The 14922-nt window shown below is 43.6% G+C and overlaps 1 protein-coding gene across 4 annotated transcripts in view; it reads right to left on the reverse strand.

Moving 5' to 3' along the window:
• Positions 1–14922, reverse strand: part of WDR7 (WD repeat domain 7) — a 606257-nt gene that overhangs the window by 389046 nt on the left and 202289 nt on the right. For all 4 annotated transcript variants that reach the window (XM_033933907.1, XM_033933932.1, XM_033933915.1 and 1 more), the window contains one exon: positions 9572–9695. In XM_033933907.1, coding sequence (XP_033789798.1) covers positions 9572–9695 — 124 coding nt within the window. The remainder of the gene's footprint in view (positions 1–9571; positions 9696–14922) is intronic.

Here is a 14922-nt window from a genome sequence, read left to right on the forward strand (position 1 = left end):
CAGAAGGACAGGATGTTCACCCTCTCAAAGGTAGGGAGAACGAGAGGGCACTCTCTAAAATTGAAAGGGGATAGATTCTGTACAAACATAAGGAAGTTCTTCTTCACCCAGAGAGAGGTAGAAAACTGGAATGCTCTTCCGGAGTCTGTCATAGGGGAAAACACCCTCCAGGGTTTCAAGACAAAGTTAGACAAGTTCTTGCTGAACCAGAATGTATGCAGGTAGGGCTAGTCTCAGTTAGGGTGCAGGTCTTTGACCAGAAAGCCGCCGCGTGAGCGGACTGCTAGGCACGATGGACCACTGGTCTGACCCAGCAGCGGCAATTCTTATGTTCTTATGTAATGGATTACACATTTGAAATTATACATAGAGGCCATGATTATATAAAAAGTGCCTGCCGTTAGCCACCTAGATCTGGCTCTGGCATGCTTACGAATACACTGCAGCTAGGCAAAGAGAAAGCAGTAAACCCGATCATGAAGATGGCGGCGACCCAAAGCAACAAATCCTTGACATGCGGCTCGGAGGATGTCATGCAATTTTCCATGCACCATCTTTCATAACTCTTAGATGATAATCTGGCCAAGCTGCATACCTCAATGGAGGAAGTAAAGGATTTTATAGCAGGCCAGGTGTTGCAGATACAGCACACAGAGGAGCAAGTGTCAACCTATAAGGACTACGTGGCATCAACAGAGTGAAGGCTGACCGCCCTTGAAAGCCAGGTTCAGCTCAATTTAGATTGTATGGAGGACCAGGAGAATAGGGACCGCCGTAAGAACATCCGAATCGTTGGTCTACCATAAAGGATTAAAGACTCTGAGCTACAGTATCTGGTAAAAAAACTGCTTCCCCAAGCCTTGTGTCTATCATGCAGCGCAGGTCTGGCAGGGTAGAATGAGTGTACCACATGGGTCAGAGGCAGAAAAACAACAGTGGAGCTAAGCAGCAGCCAGTGCTTGCTTGCTTCCATAATTATGCAGTAACGGCTCAGCTGCTGGAATGAAGAAAATTAACTTTTGTGCTTATCCTAGTAAGCTCTTTTCCAGTACATAGGGGAGACATTCTAGATAAGTGGGAAGTATCCCAATGGCCGCATGCTATCTGCAGAAGGAATCCAATCCGGATTTTTCTCTCTGTGATTCTGCTCTACTTCAGTGTACTCTCTAGCTCCACCCACAGTTAGTACCCAAGCAAAGAGCCATCTTACAAATATGAAATAGAGACACCCATGACCATAAACAAGTGTTCTGCTCAAGAATAAACATGAAAAAACAAATGCATCAAAGGAGCTCAGAAACAACTCCTGCATAAAACAGTGACACACAGACAGTCTTCCCAGCCCAAGGGCTGACCAACATCCAAGAAACAACTTGGAGAAGTATAAACAGACAGTAGGTAGGCACAGGAAGGACAGGGCGGAAGTCTAGAATGTCTCCCCTTTCTACTGGAAAAGAGCTTACCAGAGGAAGCACATAATCTCTATCTCCAGTGCAATAGGGGATTCATTCTAGACAAGTGGGACATAGCAAAGCAGTCCTTAAATGCCAGGGCGGGCTTACTGTGCCGACCCAGAAAACCAAGGACCTGAAGGCAGAGTCCTGTCTTGTTGCCACATCCACTCTGCAATACTTGGCAAATGTGTGCAAAGAGGACCAAGTACAGGATCCTTCAAGGGTGACCGCACTAACTTTGGCTCATAAAGAAACCATAGTCCTAGATGAATGCACTTTAACGGAGACGGGAGACTGAGTTCCGGCCAGAATACAGGCTGACAAAATGGCCCCACAGATCCCTTGGGAAAGGGGGGCTTGGAAGCGGGAGCGTCCCGCTCAACAAAATGAGTCAGCACAAACAGAAGGTCAAAGTGACGAAGGTTGTTAGTGACCTCCAGGTAACAAAAAAGCACCCTGCGCACCGCAAGTGTCTTCAAAATGCGATTGTCTGGCCTAGAACCAGTAGGTTGAAAAACAGACAAACGCACCTCATGAGGAACTCAGAAGCAGAAATCACTTCCGCAAGAAAGAAGAAACCATGCCCAAGGAAGACAAGACACCGAGAATCAGTAGAACTGTTCTCAACAAGAAAGAGCCTGAAGTTTGGAGATAGGGACTGGAAAGTCAACCAGGAAAGTCAAGGCCAAGAGGGAAGCATCCCGAAGAGGCTCAAAGCGAGCCCTGGTAAAGGCAGACAGTACCCGATTGAGGTCCCACAAAGGGAACAGTGTTTTAATTGATGGTTTAATGCAAAGAGCCCCTTGCAGAAACTGGCAAGAGCAGGGTGAGACGCCCAAGACTAAGGACAGTCCCGGGCTCTGAAACAAGAGAGCCCAGCCACTTGGACACAAAGAGATGCCACAGTGAGGTCTGTATCCAGACCATCCAGAAGAAAGGCAAGAACCACCGAAATTGGAGCAGAATACAGCTCCAACCATTCTAAGTCACACCAATGCTGGAAATTCCGCCATTCCCCAGCATAGGCAGACACAGTAGTCGACTGCATAGACTTGAGAAGCATGGCAAGAACTATCTCAAAATAGCCTGTGAGCACTAAAGTTGTGCATGCAATAAACCATACCACAAGAGCAAAGTGACCTGGTCCACCATAGAGGAAGGTCCTGAGAAAGGTCCTCCATAGAGGAAGATCCAGAGAAAGGTCCAGAAAGCTGTTACCTCTGTGAAGATGTAGCAGAGCTGCATACCATGGCCTGCGAGGCCAATCTGGAGTCTTCAGAATAACCCGGCCCGGAAGGGTCTCTATCTGACGAATGACTCGGCCAGGGAGGAAAGACATGTAGGGGAATCCCCTGAGGCCACAGTGGCACAAGAGCATTGAGATCTGTGCTGTTTGGCTCGGATCTTCGACTGAAGAATTGAGGCTTCATCATGCCCTGTGTCGTGGCTATGAGTATGAAGCAGGGCCGATCCCAGCGCTGCACAAGGGACTGGAATGCCGCCAAGGACAGTCTCCACTTACCCAGATCAAAAGCCTGTTTGCTGAGGGAGTCGACTGGTATACTATCGACTCCTGCCACATGTGTTGCAGAAAACACCTTCAGAGGACATACCATCCACAGAAAGAGAAGGCAAGTCTCCTGAGCCTAAGAGTTTTTCTTGGCACATAGGCAACTGCTATTTGGAACATTGGCTACTGCTGGTGCACTATTGGAGAAAACTTCAACCACTTGGCTCTGCAGGAACCTTTGGAATCGCCTCAGCGCCAGCCGCATGGATTTCAGCTCCAGCTTGTCAATTGGCAATATCCAGTAGAAGAGATTCCAAACCTGCAGGATGGGACGACTAGTACAGTGGGCTCCCTAGCCCCAAAAGCTGGCATCTGTCATCACTATGACTCAGGAGGCAATCTGCAGCGGCATGCCCCTGAAGAGCAACTGTGGATGAAGCCACCAAGTCCTGTGGACCCGAGTCACCAGAGTCCAGGGAAGACTAGATTGTAACAGTCCTGTGTGGAGCCCAGTGAGAAATGAAGTCATGTTGGAGAGGGCACCTTAGCGCTCTTGCCCAAGGAACCACATCCAACGTGGCTGCCAAGAATCTTAAGACCCTTTGTCAATGGAGCAGGTTCTCACAAGAAGGAAGAAACTGGGAGAACACAGCTACCGTCAGCTTGCCTCTGTAAAATCGACATGACCTGTTGCTATGTTTAACAGAACACCCAGATAGTCCAGAGGCTGTGTGGGCATCAGACTGGTCCATCTGGAGATCACAATGCAACCAAAGCCCTCCAGAACGGGGATCACTGGATCCACTAAATGGCAACCCTCGGCTAATGAGGGAGCTCATATTAGGCAGTCATCCAAGTAAGTGTGAACTGGCATACCTATGTTTCGTAAATAAGCTGCCACTACCAGCATTACCTCAGAAAGGTACGGAGAACTGAAAACAGGCAATGATTGTGTCTCTTTGGTTGTTTTTTAAAATTAAACATGCAACCGCAAGCATGCACAGTGTGGCTGAAAACGATGGCATCTGCACATAAATTCCTGTCTAATCTAGAGGCGAGGAACTCTCCTGAGGCCACCGCTGCAATGCCAGATCGCACTGTGTCCATGCAAAAGTGTGGAATCATTGACAGCTGCATTTACATGCTGGAGATCCAGGACACACCTTCAAGTGCCAAAGACATTTTTTTATAGGCACGAAGAAGAATATAGAGTAGCTGTAAGAGCCCAAGATTGGGTGGCCCAAGCTCTATAGCTTGAATATCCAGCAAGCATTATACAATGGCTTGTCCCTTGAGCACTGTGGCAAGTCAATTTATGGGAGAATCAGGTAAGTCCAATGTGTCAGGTAAGTCCAATGTGTCAGGTAAGTCCAATGTGAAGCCTGACTGAAGAACGTCCAAGACACACAAATCGGATGAAAGGTGAGCCCAGGCCGGCAGGCAAACTGAGAATCTGCCCCCTATCTATTGAGGGACATACTTTGGCCTGGTGTCATTGCGCCTTTATGCGCAAAACAGGAGGTAGAAAGCTGGAAGCATTTGCAGTCGAAGTACCGCTGCTGGGAGCCCTGGGAAAATCCTAGAGACGTAGCAGTTGTATACGGGTGGAGTTGCCAGGAGCCACAAATAAGACTGACCAGAACCTCTAAAGAATTTGGGTCTGCTATCAGGCTGGAACATAGGGAAAAGGTCCATCACATAAATCATGAGATCGTTCAGTTTCTTGTCAAACCAAAACTGCTCAATAAAAGAAAGGTGAACCAAAGGAGCCTTGTAATTGGAATAATAATAATAATAATAATTTATTTTTTTGTATAATGCTATACCAAAAGTTCAAAGCGGTTCACAACAGAAAGATACATACAGTCAATGTATATAAAGTACACAACAGTCGATAAAAAAGAATACATCAATTAAAAAGCAAGAAGAAGTTAAAACAGTATCACAACTAAAATGTAAACATGTCAAACAGGCATGTCTTTAGTGATTTTCTAAAATCAAAATAAGAAGTAGCCTCAAGTATAGGTTTTCCATGCCATATGTTCAGTTTGGCGGCCTGGAATGATAAAGTTCTGTCAAAAAACTTCTTATATTGACATGACTAAGCAACTCAGTGGCAGATCCAGAGCATCCAGCAAGGAAGAACAGAGTATGCCAGCACTTGCATAAAAAGCAAACAAAAAGGTAAGGAGGAAGCTATACAGTCTCAGTCTCCAGAGCGGCTAAGCCGAGACAGACAGATGCAAGCTACAAAGGACGCCGCCAAAGCAGCCTTAATGCCTAAAGCAGCTGCAGCAAAGGCCTCCGGAGGAAACCATCCACCCGGCAGTCCTGCATATCTGTAAGCATCACACTACCTGCTCTGGGAAAAGAGGTGCTGGAAGATATCTGTGCAATTCAAAATCTAATAATAATAATAACTTTATTTTTGTATACCGCAATACCACAAAGCGCTTTACAAAAGAAGAGACTGTATTTAGACAGCGATATTACATAAACTTCCAAAATTACAACAACATAATAGGATTCAGACAAATTCACCAAGAAAAGTTCAGAAAAATATCATTGTAGATATATAAAACAAATTTATTAAAAAGGTACATTTTAATTGACTTTCTAAAGGTTTGGTAAGAAAATGCATTTGAGATATACTCAGTTAAACATTTATTCCATTTACCAGCTTGGAATGATAATGTTCTATCTAGGCATCTCTTATTGATACCCTAGGCTAACCCAGAAGCTGTTGGCACTCCTGTGCCAGCAGATAAAAGCAAGACATAGTCCACGATATCTTAAGAGCTCTTTCCAGAGTGACACACTGCCCTGAGAAAGGCAGAAGACTGGGAGCATACTCCACAAAGCCAGGAGGAAAAAGTGGACAGAACCAGCTGAGTGACCAAATCAATTCCAGCAGAGATGTACGAGAAAAGACTGGAAGACCTAAACATGTATACTCTAGAAGAGAGGAGGGATAGGGGTGATATGATACAGACATTTGAATACTTGAAACATATTAATATAGAACCAAATATTTTCCAGAGAAGGGAAATTGGTAAAACTACAGGGCATAAATTGAGGTTGCATTGTGGTAGACTTAGGAGTAATGATAGGAATTTTATTTTCATGCAGAGGGTGGTAAATACATGGAATGCCCTCCAGAGGGAGGTAGTAGAGAGAAACATAGAAACATGATGGCAGATAAAGGCCAAATGGCCCATCTAAGTCTGTCCATTCACAGTAACCATTATCTCTTTCTCTGTCTGAGAGATCCCACATGCTTATCCCATGCCCTCTTGAATTCAGACACAGTCTGATATGGTGACAAAATTTTTAAAAAGCATGGAATGAACACAGGGTATCTCTAATTAGAATATGAATGATATAAATTGAAGAACTAAGGCCAATACCAGGCAGACTTGCACAGTCTGTGTCCCGTATATGGTAATTTGGTTTAGGATAGGCTTGGGAGGGCTTCAACAGGGGTCCCAGCAATTTTGAACATGAGTACAGTGCTGGGCAGACTTTCACAGTCTGAATCCTGGAAATGATGAGATGGTTTGGATAGGCTGGAATGAGCTTTGACAGCAATTCCAGTAGTGGAATCTAAGCACAGTACCAGAAATATCAAAGAAAAAAGACACTAATTTAATCGTGAAATTGTAATGCATGTAATTATAGGGCAGACTGGATGGACCATTCAGGTCTTTATCTGCTGCTGTTTACTATGTTATGTTAAAAGCATGTATTTGGAAAATTCTATTTACCATATAAACTATTGTGCAAGATCATAACTGCGTCACATACAATGACAGTAGCAAAATCAAAAAAGTATACAAAGAGAAGTACCCCTACGGACTAACCTTAGGACTACCTTAGAATCCCTGTTAGTCTAGTGGTGTAGATATGTAGGAGCGATGCTGCAGTCACAGCAGCCATCTCAAGAGCAGAATAAGAATGGGCAAGATTTATTAGGGATTGCTCTTACTTCAACTGTACTTCTAGTACTCCAGAGGTTATAAGGTAAGTTTGTGGAGACCACCGAGTGTAGTACAGGGAGAAGTTGAGAGGGAAACACACGGAAGAAAGCACAAATATTTGTCTTCAAGTTTATTAAGTTTTGATAAACCGCTTATCAATGAAAATCTAAGCGGTGTACAATAAAATATTTAGGAAAAACATATAAAGTAAATACACAATTACATACATGAAATGAAGAGGGAAGAAGGGAAGAAATGCAATCCATATATAGGAAAGGGGGGAAAGAGAAAGCACACGAAGTAGTGAAACAATAAAATGTGCACCATGGCATAAAATTTAGAATCTTACATGCTAAAAACGTCTTTGAATAAAAATGTTTTGAGTTCTAATTTAAATTTCTGTAACATATTCTTCTGTTTGAGGGATATTGGCAGGGCATTCCATAATGTCAGTGCAACCACAGAGAATATGGATTTACGAGTAGTGTCTTAGACTATATTATGTAGAGAGGGAACAGATAAGAAACACTGATTAGTGGATCTTAAAGACCTACCCCCACCCCTTTTACTAAGCTGTGCTAACCGATTAGCGCACGCTAAACACTAATGCGTGCATGTTAGTCTATGGATGCATTAGCTTTTAGCGTGCGCTAATTCGATTAGCGTACGCTAATCAGTTAGCGCAGCTTAGTAAAAGAGGGGGCTAGTTGTAGAATAAGGTATAATCAACCTATCAATAAAAACAGGAGAATGTGTCAATTTAGCTTATAACACACAGTATTTTTAGGAAAAACTGAATCTTGGCTGAAAATTAAAATAACCTATTGGCTGAAACCAAAACCAGCCAGAAACAGAATAGTGGGTCAGTTTCGGTTCCATAACCAACTGACATTCAGGCAGCTTCTAATTTTGAAATGTGATATTTATAACATTTAGAGGCCAATACATAAAACTACCACAAGCAACAGCAGAGTGTTAACAAGAGATGTACATGAATGTTAAAGGGAGAGTGATGCAGGAGTTGTTTTCTGCAACTGAATTAGCCCACATGATAGACACTGGCACAAAGCAAACTAAATTGTGTCACAACCCTAGCCCTAAAGCTCGGCTTGTGCCAGGGAAGGCTCTGCCTAAACCTAGCCTGGCCTTAAAGAGGGCCAACCAGTGTGACAGGCTAGACTCCAGCAATAAGGAAAGCTCTGCATTCCCATTTAAAACCCAGTTTACAAAACCCTGGGGAGGTGAAGATTATGAGGGGAACAGCCTGGAACAGCCTCAGCACAATTCCACTAGCTCAGCTAACACACAGCTGCAGGGCTTAATTAGAAGCCCTGGGAAATCTAAGCAGAAGCTGCAGGTTGCCCTGCCCCCTCATAGAACAGGGCGTGGTCGCCTCAGTGCTCTTGAGGCAGCACTGAGGAAGAATCAGACAGTCTGCCCTGGGTCAGCCCAGGAAGGAGGTTTGCAGGGGAGCTCTCCTGAACCTCAGCATTTCCAGGATATTGAAATGCTAGATGCAGCCCCTGTCTCTGAAGCCAACCAGCCAGCTGAATCAGAGTCCATGGAATTTATGGACGCTAGCATGGATACAGAATCTTGTGCTATGGAGGAAAGCTAAGTACAATTCCTTTGCTTTTTTGTTGTGCTTAACTTGTTGAACTTTTTGGGTTTTGTTTATTGGAACCTGTTGGCACCTGTGTGGAGCCCTTGAGCAGTGCTGGGCTCACTGCAAGGTGCTTGAAGCTGGAAACCTTTATTCAAGTTTATTTTTCTGGAAAGTTTGTTTCTGTTTGCCCTTTTTAGGATTAAGGGAATTACAATAAGGACTTTGTGCAGGGGTGTTAGAAGTGGGGAGAATCCACACAAGATCCTTGGGAGGGATTGTGGGGCCATTTGTGGCATTCTGTTTAAACACAGATTTAAATTAGTGGATTCAACTACTCCCCTCCCCCACCAGCTACTTCTGAGTTGGTTGGGGCCCGGCCTGCTTCAATCCAGGCCTGGGTGCAACACTTTCATGCTTTAAAGGAAGTGTTATAGCCTTATTCCTGCCTGCTTGCTAAGGCAGACTCATTAAGACTGATATAGTACAGTTTAAGGAACTACTCGCCTGTGATACTTGGAAGGAAGGTGTGGGGTGTTTGCTTTAACAACCCAGTTTTTGTTCCTGTTTGCTTTTGTTCATGGAAAGAATGGACTAAAACCTATGCAGGGTTTTGTGAACTCAATAAATTGAGACTTTATTTTTGCTTTGAACTTCTGTGTTCCTGACTCTTTTGGTATTTCCTGAATGACTAAGAAACCAGCAAGACTTCCCAACTTCTACTGGAAGCACATGAGACGCCGGCTATCCTGAGCACTGTGCGGGGCCATCGTATAAGTGGGTCCGTCGGTGCCACAATTGATAAGAAGGATATCAGCTATTCCGCCCTGACCAAGAGAAGTTTGAAAGAAGCACAACCCAAGTAGATAACCACCAGGTCTAAGTCAGTGTAAAAGGTTAGCTTGCCCTTTCCATTGGGGACACAAAGCTAATAAGTTCCCTTGGGTCTCCAGACCCCTCCCCCCTATTTACAAGGCATGTAGTCTATAATTATTCATTCTTTTTAAACAAATGAGAACCTACTTACGTGATATAACACTGTCAACATATTGTGGTAAATAAGGAGCCCACGAATCAATAGTTTCTTTTCTTCCTATCTGCCCAATTCTTCTCAGCTCTGCAAGCAACAAGGCTTGGGCCGCTTCTCTCACCTTCAAAATAAGAATGGTAAAAATGTTGAAAAATATCAATAAGCCAAATGCTACAAATCCAGACATATAAGGTGAAATTTGGATTTAATTTTTATTTTATTTTATTTGAGTCCTTCCAGATCAGTCAAGTTATGCCCCTTGCTAGCAAGGGGAGTCAGAGAAAAGCTGTTCAGAGTTGCTTCACTCCCCTTATAGGGGCTGGTGCTATCTTCAGCTGCTCACTATTTCTCTGGCTCTAACAGATGAAGCAATGAATATGAGTAGGCTGCTCCTGAGAAGGCTGTAGGCCCAGATTCTGGTGGAGCTTGAAACAAATCCACTATCTGCTGAAGCCAAAGAGATACTGAGGCATGGCAAGGGGTCACAGTTCACTTGTCTGGAGTGATCTAGCATGGACATTTAAAAGGAAAATACTGGACACTCTCTCTGCCAAAAAGCTCTTGGGGTTAATTGTATAACAGGACACTTATGTGAAATGTCCATAATTGTGCCTTTTTAAAAAAAGACAACATATGGTCAAGTCCATATCAAGTGGAGCAATTCTAAAATTCATGCCCACTTAGCCATCTAAAAATTTGATTAAATATATTCTTGGAGGTCTCAAACTCCAGACTGCAAAAATAGAACAAGATTTCTTCTAGTTGCAGAATTAGGATGACTAGAATTGCCACACAATTAGGTTGCCAGTGCTGAGCAACTTACTTTATAAAAATAATGTATAAAGTTACTAGATACTTTAAGAAAGAAGCAAAAGATTATAGTTACTAATTACTTGTTTAATGAAAGTTATTTGTTATTTTAGTTACTTTTTAATTCTTGAATGTAAAAAAGAGATTAGGTTTTTAACTTGATAATATATTTTCCAGTAAAAATTTTCCAGAAGTTCTTTTCCATCAACAGTCACTTACAATTCTCTGGTGCCCAGCAACACTAACCCTATCCCAGTAGACAGATCCTGGACAGTCTATGAGCATGTATCCGAAGCCCAGGTCTCTAAACTGTGCCACAAATTAAGATCCTACAAATGTGCCCTGGACCTGTTCCCTTCCTACCTTTACGAGAAAATTCCCGCACAGGTTATTTCATCTCTCACCAGACTTATCAACCCAGCCTTACTATCTGGCCTATTTTCCATACAAATGGGACACATTGCCCTGAGCCCACTTCTGAAAAAAGCTGATCTAGACTCATCCTCCCCCTTCCAGCTATCGTCCTATAGCAAATATTCCTCTCCTAACCAAAATGGTTCAGGCAATTATATCCACTCAGCTTTCATCTTACTTAGAGAGATTATCCATTCTATTACCTTGCCAATATGGCTTTAGAACCCAATTTCAGCACTGAATCCCTGCTGGCCTCTTTAATCTCAAAGATCCAACAACTTCAATCTCATAATAAGTTTGCTATCCTAATACAATTCAATCTTTCTGCGGCCTTTGATGTTGTCCACCACGATATCCTAATTTACCAACTTTCTGAGATAGGCATTGATTCCACAGTCTTAGACTGGTTCTCGAAATTTTTACGATCCCGCTCTTACATTGTTAACATGAATGGAACCATGCCTTCTCCTTGGAGTCCGCAATGTGGTGTTCGCCAGGGATCACCTCTGTCTCCTATTCTTTTTATCATTTATATGTCTTCTTTGAAATTCTTCCATCTATCTCCCTTTGAAATTCTATTTACATATGCAGATGACATCCTTGTCCTTCTCGAGATAGATTTGAACCTCACTAACCTCACCGAAAATGTAACAGCTTGCATAACGAAACTCCAATCCTGGGCCTTCTCTGTACAAATGAATCTGAATGAGTCCAAAACAAAACTACTCTGGCTTGGCCCAAAATTAGATTAGTTACCCACACTCATTCCACTACCTTCTGGTCCCACACTGAAGATCAAATTCTCATGCAAAGTTTTGGGGATCATTATTGACTCTACACTTTCCTTTAATTATCATCTCAACTCTCTGGTAAAAAAAAAAATGTTTTTTTTGTCTTCACATGTTGAGGAAAGTGAGATCCTGCTTCCGCCAACAACATTTTGCTGTCCTTGTACAATTAATTATTTTTTCCAGACTGGACTATTGTAATTCCAATAAAAATCTTCAAAGACTTCCTTCACCCACTGCACAGTGGAGAGGAGCGTGGGAGCCCTGCTCCGCCCCCCTCCTGAACCAGCAGGAGAGCATGCTCTTGCACAGCAGCACCGGGCCATTTTCCTTCGGCCACCACACAGTGGAGAGGAGCGTGGGAGCCCTGCTCCGCCCCCTCCTGAACCAGCAGGAGAGCATGCTCTTTAGCACAGCAGCACCGGGCCATTTTTCTTCTACCACCACACAGTGGAGAGGAGCGTGGGAGCCCTGCTCCGCCCCCTCCTGAACCAGTAGGAGAGCATGCTCTTTAGCACAGCAGCACCGGGCCATTTTTCTTTGACCACCGCACAGTGGAGAAGAGCGTGGGAGCCCTGCTCCGCGCCCCTCCTGAACCAGCAGGAGAGCACGCTCTTTAGCACAGCAGCACTGGGCCATTTTCCTTCGGCCACCGCACAGTGAAGAGGAGCGTGGGAGCACTGCTCCGCCCCCCTCCTGAACCAGCAGGAGAGCACGCATCCTGCGGCAGGGGAGAGAGACCGGGTCGGCGTGGTAGTCCAGCTCCGCCTACCAATGCCCCTCCCCGCGGCCTCAAACACACTTTTTCCACCACAGAGCAGCTCCACTGCTATTGGGAGCTGCCCCTACCAAGACCCAGCGTCCCGCAGCAGGGGAGAGAGACCGGGTCGGCGTGAGAGTCCAGCTCCGCCTCCTGACGCGCCCCCCCCCCCCCCCCCGCGGCCTCGAACACACTTTTTCCACCACAGGGCAGCTCCACTGCTATCGGGAGCTGCCCCTACCAAGACCCAGCGTCCCGTGGCAGGGGAGAGAGATTGGGTCGGCGTGGGAGTCCAACTCCGCCTCCTGACGCCCCCCCCCCCCCGCAATCTCTATACCAAACTTACTACTGAAACGACAGGAAACCAACATAACAATTTCCACAGGAAGGAATCATAACAATTGGCAAACAATTGGCAAACAATCTCCTATGGATCCTATTGATCTATCTAATAAGCAATAACATTAAGGATGTTATCTCACTCCATCCAAAACTTCACTCTGTCCTTTACCCTGACACACCCATTAGGCTTCTAATCAATCAACAGGAAGAAAGAGTAAATCATATTAAAGTAATCACAAGCAACAGCAGACAACATCGATCCCTCAAAAAGAGGACAAGGGAAGTAAAACCTATCAAAATCACCACACTCACCAGACCCATCACAAACACTTCTGTTCCCTGCGCTTACCTCAACACTAGATCGGTAAGGAATAAAGCTTTCTTAATCAAATATTGGATCATCAGCAAGCAATTAGCTTGCCTCTTTCTAACGGAAACTTGGCTACTGTTTGAAGAGGATCCAATATTAAATGACCTTATACCAGATAACTATAAAATTCACATGTTAAATCGCGAAGACAGGAGAGGGAGAGGATTGGCAGTCATCCTTAAGGAAGAACTCGAACTGAACTTAGTAGATTCCAAGATAACCAACCAGTTAGAAACACTAGCCTGCAAAATTAGTAACAAGGATCTAGAAGAATCCCTCTCCTGCATTCTATTTTATGTCCCGCCAAAAAGCTGGTCAAAAGCCAGAGAGGACTTCTACGAATTCATTTTACATAATTCAATTACTCCGTCTTACAATATTATAGCAGGAGACGTAAACCTACATTTAGAGAACGAGGGCAATCCAGACGCGAAAGATTTTAAAAACTTCCTATCCTCACTCAATTACAATCTCCCTTTACCCACACAAACACACGAAAAAGGCCATCAATTAGATTTGGTAGCTATGTCCACAAAGGAGATCCTAGATCCTTCTATTTCTTTATCTGACGGTATCTGGTGCCACGATATCTGGTCCGACCATTTCACCTACTACTTTAACTTAATCTGGAATCACCCAAAAGCAAAAACTTACCCAAAGATAAAAAAAGATCATCTCACAAGGGGCCATATCAATCCAGAGGAATACTGGGCACATTATGAATTACGTGAGGAAATAGAAGAAGGGGATGATTTTTGGGAATATTGGACGAAAACAAGCACATCCATTTTAGATAAAATTGCCCCTAAACGAAATAGTAAAAACTGCTCAAATAAATATAATAAATGGTTCGACTCTGAGCTATTAAAAATGAAACAATTAGTAAGACGACTAGAAAGGATCTGGAATAAAACGAGAGAAATATCAGACCGGAACAATTGGAGATCCAACATAAAGGACTACAAACAATTGATAAAAGAAAAACGAAAAGCATTCTACTCATCCAAAATTAATACATCCAATATGAGTTTGAAAGGAATCAACACTAAAGAACTGTTCAACTTGGTTACAAATTTATTTGACACCACACGTCACAATCAATCCATCCACGATACGACACTACCGTCAGCAAACGATCTAGCACAGCATTTTGATTCAAAAATTATAAACCTAAGGAACAACTGTCCGACAAACAACATACATGCACATCAAATAGCCAGCATACACGGAAATGAAATACCAGTGGATATGATTTGGAACTCCTTTCAGGATCTAAAATGGAATAATTTCATCAATATCTATAACAAGTATTCTAAATCACACTGCATTCTAGATCCCTATCCCCCTGGCATTATGAAAGCAGCCCCATTAGACTTTAAACTAACAGTGTGGAGCTATCTTGACCAACAATTTCAAAAATGGAAAATTCCTAACTAATAACGGTCACATTATAATCACCCCAATTCCAAAAAATCGTAAACAACCCTTAACATCAGTAACCAACTATAGACCGGTAGCATCCATTCCATTCTTCGTAAAAATAATGGAAGGTCTAGTACATACCCAGTTGATGGACTACCTCGACCAGTTTTCTCTACCACATGAAACCCAATCTGGCTTCAGACCTCTGTTAGCACCGAGACAGTAATCGCGGCGACCCTGGATTACATACGCTCCTTATTCAGCAAGGGCCATAACGCCCTAATCATGCAATTTGACATGAGCTCAGCCTTTGACCTGGTGGATCATGAGAAATTGCTACAATGCTTAGACGCAATCGGCATCGGAGGAGAGGTATTTGACTGGTTCCGAGGATTCCTTATGTCCCGCACCTATCAAGTATGTTTTAATCACAACCTCTCTA

Source organism: Geotrypetes seraphini, chromosome 1 (genome assembly GCF_902459505.1).
Source record: "Geotrypetes seraphini chromosome 1, aGeoSer1.1, whole genome shotgun sequence".
NCBI classification, from domain to species: domain Eukaryota; kingdom Metazoa; phylum Chordata; class Amphibia; order Gymnophiona; family Dermophiidae; genus Geotrypetes; species Geotrypetes seraphini.